The sequence below is a fragment of the Narcine bancroftii genome, chromosome 7 (assembly GCF_036971445.1).
Source record: "Narcine bancroftii isolate sNarBan1 chromosome 7, sNarBan1.hap1, whole genome shotgun sequence".
Classification (NCBI taxonomy): Eukaryota; Metazoa; Chordata; class Chondrichthyes; order Torpediniformes; family Narcinidae; genus Narcine; species Narcine bancroftii.
This window is the reverse complement of record NC_091475.1, coordinates 213,281,870-213,295,299: the sequence shown is the minus strand read 5'-3', so window position 1 is coordinate 213,295,299 and position 13,430 is coordinate 213,281,870. Positions and strand designations below refer to the sequence as shown.

General features: G+C 44.6%; 1 protein-coding gene across 3 annotated transcripts in view; it reads left to right on the top strand.

The window, feature by feature from the left end:
- Positions 1–13,430, top strand: part of nup98 (nucleoporin 98 and 96 precursor) — a 113,231-nt gene that overhangs the window by 11,634 nt on the left and 88,167 nt on the right. For all 3 annotated transcript variants that reach the window (XM_069892250.1, XM_069892251.1, XM_069892249.1), the window contains exons 2-3: positions 12,827–12,930; positions 13,265–13,369. In XM_069892250.1, the coding sequence (XP_069748351.1) occupies positions 12,855–12,930; positions 13,265–13,369 (181 nt within the window). In that variant the 5' untranslated portion in view covers positions 12,827–12,854. The remainder of the gene's footprint in view (positions 1–12,826; positions 12,931–13,264; positions 13,370–13,430) is intronic.

Below are 13,430 nucleotides of genomic sequence, written 5' to 3'. Positions count from 1 at the left end.
CAGCATGGAAACAGGCCCTTCTGTTCTGTGCTGAACTATTATTCTGCCGAGTCCCGCTAACCTGCACCCAGACCATATCCCTTCGAACCCCTCCTATCCATGTACCTGGCCAAATTCTTCTTGAATGCCAAAATTGAGCCTGTGTTTACCAAAGGAGTGCGTGAGGCTGGGATGTTTCTCACTGGAAAATGGGAGAGGTGGCATTGCCGAGCTTTATAAAGTCACACCGAGTTTAGGTGAGGTAAATTGTCATAGCCTATTTCTCAGGACAAGGGAATGAGCTGTCAGAGGATGTGGTAGAGGTGAGGGCTGTTGTACTTTCAAAATACATTTGGATAGACATGGCCTCCAGAAGGTTCTGGATAGGGTAGAGATGGTGAGGTTTCTCTTGTGCGAGAACCTAGTACTGTCCGTGCTCAAGGACTAGGAGCCACCCATTTACAACAGACAAGGCAAATGGTTATTCTGAAGGTTGAGAGTTTGGAACCCCTCCTCAGAGTAATTGTAAATGGAGTCTTTGAATATTTTTTGGGCATAAGAAGGTAAGTGGGTGAAAATTTATTGGGGGGGGGGGTGGCTGCCAGGAATGCAGCCTGAAGGTAACAATCAAGTGTGTTGCTGTCACAATCCATAGAAAAGAAGGCTCAGAATGGCTGCCTTGAATGGTTGAGAGGTTCTCAACCTTTTTCTTTCCACTCACATCCCACTGTAAGCCATCCCTATGCATTGGTGCTCTGTGATCAGTAAGGGATGGCTTACGGTGGGATGTGAATGGGAAGGGAAGGTTGAGAATCACTGCTCCAGACCCAATTGTTACTGAAATATTTGGCTTGAGAAAAATGGTCATTGGCCCATTTCCTTTGGAGTTCTGAAACCGTGCAAATAACGAGTCAATGAGGGACAATTAAAATAATGGCTTTCAAACTTTTTCTTACCATCTACATACCACCTTAAGCAATCCCTTACTAATCACAGAGCACCGATGGCATAGGGAATACTTAAAAGTGGAATGTGAGTTGAAAGAAAAAGGTTGAGAAGTACTGTTAGATTTTGGGCCTTGAGCCTGATATGTTGTTGAATTTGATAATTGTGACATGAAGCTCCGTTTCAGTGCTCTGATACTACCATTTCTGCTCTAGTCTGACGTGGAATCCTGTCTCTCCAGACCATGGTCATAATATCCAATAATCCCAGTGAATCTCCTTGGAAAGCCTGGGTTAATTACCCCAGTAAGTGGTCAGGATTTGGAAGTCACTCCCATGGGAGCCTTAGACCAGACATTCACAACCCTTTTTGGCTGCTCAAAGTTTATGGGCCCCCTTCCCTGTGAAGCAGTCAAGTTATGGATTCTTCTGTACTTTTCTCCTACTGACTACACGTAAAACATAAGAAAAATTTGTGTTGCACAAGGAGAAAAGAAAACTAGGCTTTTACTTAAATGTACTGAGCCCCCAGGGGCTCTGTAGAGAATGACTGTGTTAGAAGAATGTGGCAGGGAAACATGGAAGAGGAAGCTGGAAAAACACAAGGGGAAGGAATGGATGGATGTGGTAATGGGGAAAGGAGGTGAGAGGTGGCTCAATGGGGAAGAAGTACAAGCATGGGGCAGCCGGACCAAATGGCCGAGAACCAAGGCCGTGCTATTCTCGAAACTTGTTCTGGACCTTTTTGGTGTAGTCTGCAGATTACAGTTCATGTGAATCGTCACAAACAGGCCGTAGAATGGGAAGGTAAACCATACTGTATATTTAAAGTGGTGAAGCACTTTGACCATGTGAAAGGTATTTGAATGTGCTGAGGATCGTTGAGTAATGTGTGGACAAAGGAGGGCTGTTGGAGGTGCAGTACCTGCGTATTACCTGATAAGGTTATTGTAGAAAATACAAGTTCAGGTTGCGGGAGGGTGCCATGGGCATAGATGCAAGGTAGCTTGAAAACACTGCATTCGTGACATGCGTGGAAGATGGGAAGCAACCTAATAGAGGCATATGATTATTAGGTCGAGTGGGCAGCTGGCACCTTTTTCCCTGTGCAACAGTGGCCAATACCTGAGGGCATCTGTTTAATGTGAGTGGAGCAAAGTTGAGGGGAGATGTTAGAGGTAGGTTTTAGTGGTGGGTGCCTGGAATGCATTGCTGGGACAGTGGTGAAGGCTGGAACAATAGAGACATTTGGAAGACTCTTAGGCAGATGGATGTAAGAAAAATAGGGTAACAAGGGAGGAAAGGTTTAGATTGATGTTAAGTAAAAACAATGCTGGAGAAACTCAGCAGGTCAAACAATATGCTATACAGCAAAGTTAAAGATACATAACTATTTCAGGCCTTCATCAAGGTATGGAAAATTATTGGCAGGATTCTGAACAAAATGGGAGGGGGGAAGGGTAAGAGGGAGGAGCACAGTCCTTTAGATTGATGTGGAGTAGGTTTAGATAGGGCAGCACAACATCGTGGGCTGGAGGAACTCAGCCGGTCTCACAGCGTCCATAGGACGTAAAGATATAACCGATGTTTCGAGCCTGAAGAAGGCAGTTGTCTGAATGTGTGCTTTGTGAAAGCTGTTTCATGGGGATCCGTGCTGAGGCCGTGGTGATTTCTACAAGTTTTCTGGAAAAATAAATTTGGTGCCATGTCGGTATGGTTGTAAAATTTGTTAATGAAAAATGACTGGAGGGAAGATAGGGGAAGGGGACACAAGGAACCCGTGAAAGTCCATGGACAGGTTGGCAATGCACAAAGATAAGACAAATAGAGGCAATGTGGGGAAGTATGAAATTGTCCATCTTGGCAGGGAAGAAGTGAGAAGTATTGTCAAAATGGGAGAGATTGCAGAGTTCTCCAGTTAGAGATCTGGCATTCAAGATCACAGGGTTAGTCTGCAGTTGTGCAAGTGGTAATTAACAATAGCATTCATTCAGTGTGCTTCAAGGAGGTCATGCTTCATTTATTGGATGATCTAATTGTGAGAGCTGCATACAGGATTAATCTTGTAGAAGGAAGATTTTTCGTCTGAGTATTATCCAACATAGAAACAAGGCCAGCTTGCCCATGCCAAACACCGTGCCCTCCTGCTTTCTTCTCACTTCCCAGTGTGCCTCCTGTCGAAGTTTTAAAGGGAATCTGTTAACTTCATTCAAATATAGTGTATGACAACATGTGAGTACAACACAATTTTATTAGCTTTCCAAAGTGGGTGCAGTGGTACAGTCATCGATTAATCCTAAAACCTACTTAATTTTTTAAAAACAATCACTGATTACCAGTTTCCCAAGATACTATAAACAATATACAGCTTTCACTAACCTTGAGTGTCGTCTTCTTCTTCCTGCATTGTTCTTGTGGGGTCTCTCAGCAGGGCAACAGGTCTACCTCGGAAGAGAGACCGATCAGGAGACCAGCCGCAAAAGTGGATTGAAGGGATCCTCAGGCACCTTGATTTTCTCCCCAGTCTACCTTTTCGGGTGTTGACCACTTACCCAGTCCTCGGGTAACCTCCAATCCCTGCGAGACCCTGCTCGCAGCACCTCTTCTTTGGCTTGGCTTCGCGGACGAAGATTTATGGAGGGGGTAAAAAGTCCACGTCAGCTGCAGGCTCGTTTGTGGCTGACCAGTCCGATGCGGGACAGGCAGACACGATTGCAGCGGTTGCAAGGGAAAATTGGTTGGTTGGGGTTGGGTGTTGGGTTTTTCCTCCTTTGCCTTTTGTCAGTGAGGTGGGCTCTGCGGTCTTCTTCAAAGGAGGCTGCTGCCCGCCAAACTGTGAGGCGCCAAGATGCACGGTTTGAGGCGTTATCAGCCCACTGGCGGTGGTCAATGTGGCAGGCACCAAGAGATTTCTTTAGGCAGTCCTTGTACCTTTTCTTTGTCTTTTCTTGGTCCTTTTTCGCAGCACCTAATGTGAACTTAAATATAAAGAAGTGTACAGTGATTAATGTGAGTACAGCACAACTTATCAGCTTTGCGAAGCGGGTTCTCTGTCACTTGAGAAGATCTGTTGTAATCTACAGCAGGGTCTTTCTGCAAGAAAACCTGTATACGCAGATGGGCACAAACCTTTTTGTATGGTTTACTTTCCCATTCTACGGCCTGTTTGTGACGATTCACATGAACTGTAATCTGCAGACTACACCAAAAAGGTCCAGAACAAGTTTCGAGAATAGCACGGCCTTGGCTCTCACGTCATGCAGCTGTGTTACTAAAAGAAAACAATTTCTTTAACAGACTAGTATTTTCCCATTAAAAATATTATTTTTAAGCCTTTTCTTGCAGCTGAAATTTATAGAAAACAAAGAAGCAAATAAAACAAATTTATATAATCTGCTATAATCCATCGTTAAATCTATACAATCTGCTATAATCCATCATTAAATCTATACAAACTGCTATAATCCATCGTTAAATCTATACAATCTGCTATAATCCATCGTTAACGTACCTGCAGCCACCACTTTGCCAGATCCTTCCATGTGCCCACCATCCTTGAGTGGAAAACTGTCCCTTCATCACCTTTTTAAATCAACCACCCCCACATTGGAGTTGGGTTTTGTCTTCGATTCACCCTCTCCAGGATACAGACTGTCACTATTCCGTCTATTCTATATCTGTCACTCGTGGGGTGGATCCTTTGGAAACATTTCAGAAATACTGGAAATGAGTGGGTTATCTCGTGAGACATTTGTCTAGGTTAGCCACTATCCCTGCAGGTTCTCTGTTCTGGTGCCAGCTAATGATGCTGGTTTCCATAGAAAACTGGGAGAATCTCCCTATCCCCTAGTGTCTCTCCAGCAATAGACCATTGGTCAGATGTTTGGGTTCTTTGGCAGATTATCATAGGGCGGCAGAGTTAGTGCAACATTATTACTTTGCCAGCGATCTGGGTTTGAATCCCGCACTATCTATGAGGAGTTGGTAAGTTTTCCCTGTGTCTGTGTGGGTTTCCTCTGGGTGCTCCGGTTTCCTGCCACCCTTCAAAGTCATACCAGGGGTGGTAGATTAATTAAGGCATTGGGCGGCATGGGACTCATGGCTGAAAGGACCTGTTGCCATGCTGTATGTCTAAATGATCTTGCTCCTTAAGGCTGCCTTTCACACTGTCTCTTGGCCTCTGTTAGTCCAAGGTGATGGACAGAAGACTAAACCTACAAGAGTGTACATATTTCTGAAGCGATTACTATGTTACTCCTGCTGCTGTGAGAATTGCGACCTTCTGTTTGATTGCTTGGTTCTGGACCTGTGGCAATTTGCATGAATTATCCAGACTAATGTCACCAGTTAGGTTCATAGTTGAGCCCTCATTGTTCGTCCAAGTTCCCTTATCTTATATTGATGCAAAAAGAGGCCTCTTCCTCAGTCTATTGAGTCCATGCTAGCTTCCAGCAAGCAATCTCCCATTCCCCTAATTTTCTTGTGGCTCTGTTACTTCTTTCGTGTCATCACCAGTACCCCTTTTATTCTTTTGAAACTTGGCCACTCTGGGGGTAAGCCCTTGCGCCTGCCTGAACTTTCAATAATGGAAAGCAGTGGAGATTTGAGTTCGACACCCCATTAAAGGATGAAGTGTGGTGTTACGTTATTAGTTTTTCTGGAGTTTCATTTGGAAGAAGTATCTTTGTGTAGAGTCTTCACCTGGTAAAAATGATGACACCACGAAAGTCTGCAAATGCTGTGATTGTAAAATGCACCAACATACTGGGAACTCAGCCGGTCTTTCCACATCCATAGGAGATGTTTTGGGCCTGAACCTTTCTTAGAGAGTGCGAGTACACCTGTTGCTGCGTCTTGTCAAGCTTTCCCATGCCTGTTCATGGATTGCTTGTTGCAGTTTGTGCAAGATGAGTGGCCACACTGTGACCTGCTGAATTTATCCAGCACATTTGTGTATTGCACTCGACCCCAGCTTCTTGTTTAACTCTTTGCATTGATTGAGAAATACCCTGAACTGGTAAAAGATGCTACACAAATGCTAGTCTGTCTTCTGTCCTGAAGCTGAATGCTTGAAATACATATCCCATCTGACCTTCCAGCTCCATATTCTCTCTGCTGCAAAGATTTGCTTTCCTTCTCTACTGCCTCAGCCTGGCCATGCCTGCAGACTTCCAATGCGTTCCAAACCCAACCACCTATAAGAATGTAAGAAATAGGAGTAGGCGTCGGCCAACCAGCCTGTCGAGCCTGCTCTGCCATTCAATAGATCATGGCTGATTTGATGATGGGCTCATCTCCACCTACCAGCCATTTCCCCATGTCCCTTAAATCCCCTACTATGTAAAAATCTATCCAACTGGCCTTTAAATATATTTACTGAGGTCACCTCCACTGCTTCAATGGGCAGCAAATTCCACAGATTCACCACCCTCTGAGAAAAGCAGTTCCTCCTCATGTATGTCCTAAATTTACTAACCTTGAGGCTATGTCCCCTAGTTCAGGTCTTCCTTCCCAATGGAAGCAACTTACCTACCTCTAAATATGCCTTTCTGTAAAATCCCCTCTCATTCTTCTAAATTCCAGCGAGTACACCCCCAGACGACTCCATCTCTCTTAATAGGCCAATCCCTTCATCCCTGGAATCAACACAGTGAACCTCCTCTGCACCATCTCCAAAGCCAGTACATCCTTCCGTAAGTAAGGAGACCAGACCTGCACCCAGTACTCCAGATGCAGTCTCATTCATCTCTCTTGCTTGTGGCCTGACTCCCATCAGCCTTTGCTCCATCAGGTAGGTGCTCATTGGCTTGCTGCTCAGTTCTTATCCCCTTGTTGAAATCTCTCTCTCTGACCACCCCCAGTACTTCATCCTTTGGATAGTTCCATCCTTTTGTCCCTGCCTAATGAATTTACTTGTTTATCGTGGAAAGTAGACAGCAGGTGTCTGCTGTCCACCACTGCAAGCACGCATATTTAAACAGGGAGACCAACGAATAACCCTGTGAGAGCCACATCAAGGCCTTCACTATAATCTTTGCATTTGGGCCATTTGAGGAAACAGCTTGTTGATTCATGGTTTTTGGTTGTTTGTGGTGCATAGCCACCTTCCCTACATCAGTGGAGCATCTACACTCCATTGTTGGGCGATGCAAAGGGAGCACACATTTTAAATTTGGCAATCTAGACTGAATTCACCCTATTGATAGTTACTGCAGAAAGATGGGGAATGGGTGGCCCACAGGAAGGGCAGCAGCAGAGAGGTAGTGAAGGAGTTCCCTGCCACCATATTTCAAAATGTATACAGCTGTTGGCAGGGGGAGGAGGGAAGAAATAGCTCATCAAGGGAAGGCACCAATTTCCAAGATCATGGCACCGTGGGTGCCTTGGCTGGACAGGAGGGCAGGGAAGAGTGGTTGTGGGGGGTGAGGGGGGGCGGTGTTCATGGTGAGGGAAACTGGCAGGAGCTTCTACATCCATAAATGGATCTCCCTGATGGTGCAAGGGTCAGGGTTGTCTCAGGGCATTATTTAAGGGGAGGGTGAACAGCCTACAATGTCATGTAGATCAAAAATGAGATGAGGTCCAAGAAGCTGAATTTGAGGAGCTAGGAGATGAATTAAAACAAAGTAACCCTGACATTGCTAGTTTTGAGGTGCTTTGAAAAGTTGGAGCAAACCTGAGCACCCAGAGGAAACCCACACAGACAATGGAGAATGTATAAACTTCTTAAAGACAGCGCCGGATTCGAACCCAGGTTGTTGGCACAGTAACAGTGTTGCGCTAACAGATTGAGAATTAAATATCTGAGTTTGTCAAATACCTGAAGGATAGGCAGGAAGGATTCATCTAACCCTTCCCTTCCTCTCCCCCATATCCCTCTATTTTTCTTGCATCCATATGCCTATCTAAATTTTTTTAATTACCCCAAGGTGCCAACCTCCAACACCACCTCCGGCAATGCATTCCACTCTCTGGAGTAAAAAAAACTTGTCTCTGACATCTCTGAACCTTCCACTCACTTTAAACAGATGCCACTCCAGGAAAAGATACTGGCTGTCGATCCGAAGCCCCTCATAATCTTGTGCACCTCCAAGTCACCTTTCATTCTTTTCTCCAAAGAGAAAAGCCCCAGCTTTTGTCATCCTTGCTTCATCTGACATGTTCTGCAATCCAGCCAGCATCCTGGTAAATCTCCACACCCTCTCTAAAGCATTCACATGAATGACTGGAATCAGCTTCCACTAAATAAAGGTAAAAAGGTAACATTTAAAATAAAATGCACTGGAAGTGGTCCAATTTATACCATTATGATATCACCCAGCAAACCAAGAAATATCTGGTGCGTGTAAGAATAGAATGGCAGAGTGTGTGTGTCTATCTCAGATTGCACCTGCTTATCAAGTGTTGCGTTCCTGCTCTCCTCTTGCACTGTGTGTGATCAGAATGAGGGTAAATGAGCAATTTAGATCCATTGCAGATTTGCTAAACAATTGGATTACAGAGGCGATTCCTACCAGTGATTTTATTGCTATCCAAACTGTCCCAATGTCTTATTCAACCAGAGAAGAAAAATGCTGCAGAGGCTGGAATGTTAAGTAAACTGAGAAGCAGGAAGGACAGTGGGTCAGGCAGCAGCCATGGGTGGGAATGGCCAGTCAGTGCTTCAGGTCGGAACCCTTTACTCTGCACACTCTATAAAAAGGTTCGGCTCCGACTCAGTCCACAAATTTGCTGATGACGCACCACTGTTTGCTGAACGACTAGAAATGATGAGTCAGAATGGGGGGAGATTGGGAATCGGGCTGGGTGGTTCCAGAACAACCATTTTACTCTCAGTGTCACCGAGAAGTGTATTGTTTTCGGGAAAGAGAGGCCACGGGACCACACATCTGTCTTTGTTTTTTTGGGGGGAATATTTTATTTCTCATTTTTTAGTATATTTAACTGTTAACAATTATGCAAATGCAGTCAAGAAAACTCCATTTCCCTACCCTTTCTGTGCAAGTCTAATCACACAAAGATCCCGCATCGGACTTGTCAGCCACAAACGAGCCTGCAGCTGACGTGGACATTTACCCCCTCCATAAATCTTCGTCCGCGAAGCCAAGCCAAAGAAAGTAAAAAAGAAAAATCCATTGTCAGTCCATACAGTGATATTGCATTGTCTCATATTCTTTACAGAGGTATGGCTAGTCAGAAGCGATGCAACCCCGTGGTGGTGTCAGTGAAGTGCCTATATGTCTAGATAAGGTTGCAAAATTTTCAGAAAGGTGTTATATCCTTTTCTAAGACCATATGTGATCTTTTCAAGAGAAATACAGCTGTTCATTTCTGAAGACTATCCAGCAATGAGGAGAGGGGAGTCTGATTTCCATGTTACTGCAGTACATTTTCTGGCCATACATAAAGCAATTTCTGGAAATTTAATTTGGAAATTAGTAATCTATCAACACTCGTAAAGATGCCCAGTAGGCAAAGCTTTGGGTCCACTGGGAAGGTGACTGCTTTGATCTTAGGGTGTCACAGAGGTCATACCGGAAGGGTCTCACCTTTGTGCAGAGCCAGGTCGAGTGTAAAAATGAGCCAACCTCTATCCCGTACCTGAAGCACATCTCTGATAACTCAGGTTTATATTGATGTAGTTTCTGAGTTCCTGTGGGGTGGGTTAGGTACAAGTGATGGAGGAAATTATAGTGAACCAATCTATACTTGGCATTAATAGCAGCCAACAAACTTCCCTGACACAGATCTGACCAGAGCTGTTCATCAATTGTTATGTTCAAATTTGACTCCCATCTCATTCTAGATGGATGCAAACCTGGCTTTGGGCTCTCATTCATCAGTAAAAAGTATTCTAGAAATAAATCTTGATACACTTCCTTGTGAAGCAACACCTGTCTGTTGACAGAGATGGGGAGGGTCAGAACCTTCAAGTTCCAGGGAGTCCATCATCTCAGAAAAAGTCTCGTGGAGCTAACTCGTCAAAGGAACATTGAAGATGCCTCCACTTTCTCAGGAGTCTGAGGAGATTTAGCATGTTGTCGAAGACTTCATCAAACTAATACGGGTGCAGCACAGCTTAGTTTGGGAATCTGACCTCCCAGGAACGCAGAAGAAAACACAGCCAGATCCATCAAAGGCTCCGAGCCCATCCACTGCAGACATCATAAAGGACCCTCATCTCCCTGGTCACAGCCTCTTCTTACTGGCAGAAGCTACAAAAACCTGAAAACCAACACCTCTAGTTTCTTTCCATCAGCTATCAGCCTCTTGAACACCCCACCCCATCCCCTTGTTATGCTAATCAGGGAGTGGTCCACAGAAGGATTATCTGCATTTTGTCATCAGTTTTTTTTTTGGCGCTAGGATAATTGAATATTTATTATTTATATATTTTTTTATTTGTCTCTTTTTAATTCAATTCACTGTACCATTGTAGTTTTTGTTTACGGAGTACCTATTCAGTGGTAGCAAGGGAGAATTCTGGTGCAATGTATCATAAAATTCCCAGTGTCCAGCACCTACAAGGATTGCAGATGTCAGATATGTGAATTTTCCGCTTGATTGACACAGTTATAATGCCTAACTAATACCGCATTAAGAATGCACCGTTTACACAACAGAGAGGGCCGACCGCGGACCTCCCCCCCCCTAAAATGATAGAATGAGAAGAAGACGAAGTGACCTGACCCAGTGTGTAAAAGTAGATGACACAATTTTCTTGTTTATCTCCATTGTGTGAGGACGTTGTTTAATGGGTTTATTGTTTCGTATATGTTGAACGTTGAGTGGGTGGGGAGGGGGTTGAAGGAGGGAGGGAAGGGAGGGGGGGAAAATGACACTGTGTATATTCAAGAGGGAAATGTTTGAGTGTATTTTCGTCAATATGGTTCATAGTGTGAAAAATAAAAAGTAAGAATGCACCATTTAAAAGACAAAGGACAGTGCAAAATGTAAAGTAAATTAAAAAAAAATCAGTTTTGTAGTTTATAATTAGGTAAAGTTCACTTTAATCAAATGATTCCTGTAACTTACAAAATGTAAATGTGAACCCTGGTCACTGGCGACGTAACAGCGCTGTGCTATTTGCTACACTAAGTGTGATGCTGTCATAATTTAAACCCCTCCCTCCCACCACCACCACCAAGTTTACAGATTAATAATAGATCTAATATAGGGAGACACTTTGGGAGAGTCGCTCCAGCAGTGAATGCCATTGGACGGTTCTTTATCCTGGGCACCGCCATTTTATTCAAACATAACTTTATTCAAACAGCTGCTGCGGGTGGATCATGACCAGGGGTGCTCCCATCTTCACCAAGGGGTCGTATGTTGCTTCGGAGAACATGTATTTTTACAATTTTTAACTTTTATTTAAAATTTTATTTATAGTATTTCCTTTTTTGCTGGTTGTTTGGATTTGTGGTTAATTGAATTTCAGATAATGGGGGGGGGGGGGTTTCTACTGTATATGACAATAAACCTGTTATCATTATCCACCCATGAATGCTCCCATCACACTGTGACCTTCCAGCTTCTCTTGTCTCGTTCACTCTGCCCACTGTCCTTGCTGACTGCACCAGCTTCATGGCGTTGTTAAACTTCTCACCTTGAGGTCAACTCTGCGGTCTTATCCACCCTGAAGCTCCTTTTATACATGCACCTAATTTATCAGCTCTGTGACTGGGTTTCTTCCACCTCCACTGGAAGCCACATGTGGAATGCTTGAAAGTTGACAGACAAGCATGCCATTTATCTTCAGATTCTGGTGTTTCTGCCTTGCCTTCTTTATTGTATTTGGCTGTCGTCTTTCCTGAAACTTTGTTAAAGTTGCATAAGTAGTTTGACAAATCTTGTGTTTTTTTTTAAAAAGTAGTTGAGATTTTCATATAATACCAGTAACTACAGGTACACAATCCTTTATCCAGACATCTAAGGTCCAGAAAGCTCCAAAATCCGGGAAGTGGGGAGAGAGATAGCAGCACGAGTCGTCAGTGGGGGAGGGGGGGGGGAACCTGCAGCGCGACTGGAAGGGGGTGGGGGGTGGAGATACGGCAGCACAGTTCAGGTGGGCTTAAATCTGGCTTTCCGAAATCTGGAAAAATTCGGAACATACGGACCTCCAAGGGTTCTAGAAATTATATACCTGCAGTTCTTTCAAGAATTTCTTGTTTTTATATACCTTTTTTTAAACAGAGCCACTTGTCTCTTTTATCCACATTTGAGCCCACAATTAATTGCCTCCAATATACAGCAGGGAAACGGGTGCCCTACTGTGACAATAATCCTACCCTGGTTCATTTTGTTCTCTCTATTTCCCCTTCCCAGTTTCTACCGCTCATCTAAACTAGGAGCAATTTACAGCTGTAATTAACCTATATCCTACAGTGCACGTGTTGAAGAAACTCAGTATCTGCGCAAAGCAATGGGCTGAGTGCATGTTCAGGCAGTCGTGCAGTATAGGGGGAGGACCACAGGTGAAAGATGGATACAGATGGGAGGGAGAAGAAGAGAAAAGAGTTGCACATGTTCGTAGAGCTTGAACATTGGGAGTAACGCTGACCTCAGCCTCCATGACCTGCTGATCTCCAGCACTTTTATGTTCTGTGCTGAGCCCCAGCATTGCAGACATCCTTGGTGTGGGATGAAACAAACACCTGAAGGAAACCAGACAAGACTGGGGGTGAGGATTGGACCTGGGTTGCTGGAGGCAGCATCTGTGCTGCTCAATCTCCTGTGGATCAGCTTCATGGTTTGGTGTTGGATGTTTTCGTAAATTCAAATGGCTATGGAGTAAGTACTTCCCGTGCCCTCTTGAGCAAGTCCCAGTGCTGATGGGTGTTGGAGGTCCTGTGGTTCCAGGTGACCAGTAAAACCCAAGCTGAATCTGATTCTCTTCCCAGTTGCTGACGACCTCGTGAATCTGCCAAGATGTTCAACAAGTCTCAGTTCGGCACCCCCACCTTTGGCAACACCAGTGGATTCACCACGTCAGCATTTGGGCAAAGTAAGTCTGCATTCTCTGTTGGGATTGGCGATTCCTGGTCAACCTGTGATGATGGTAAGGCAGGGGAGGGCTCGTTATGATTGTCCACCACCTGGCCAATCCTGTGTAGTGTAGATGGGGTGGGGCCCAATGTCAGGGCAAGGGTAGCAAGTTCCATTCACCACAGGGTGTTCTGAACTGGCTGGGGCTTAGCAATATTCCTGCAGTAATCACCAAGCTGCATCAGTTCTCTCTGGTTTTGTTGAATGCTGGATTGGGCTTCAGTTGGCAATGCCATATATCCCTGATGTCCTCTTGTCCTGCACTAATGGCCTCTGATCTCCTGTTTTTTCAGACACTGCTACTCCTGGCTTTGGTGGGTTTGGCACAGCCACGACTGGTTTTGGCACAGCTACTAACTCTGGTGTTGGACTCTTCGGAAGCACCCAAAGTAAACCAGGTTGGGCTCCATCCATTCTTCCCCGTGGCTGCCTTCAATGGTGGTTCGAGTGGTGAAAAAG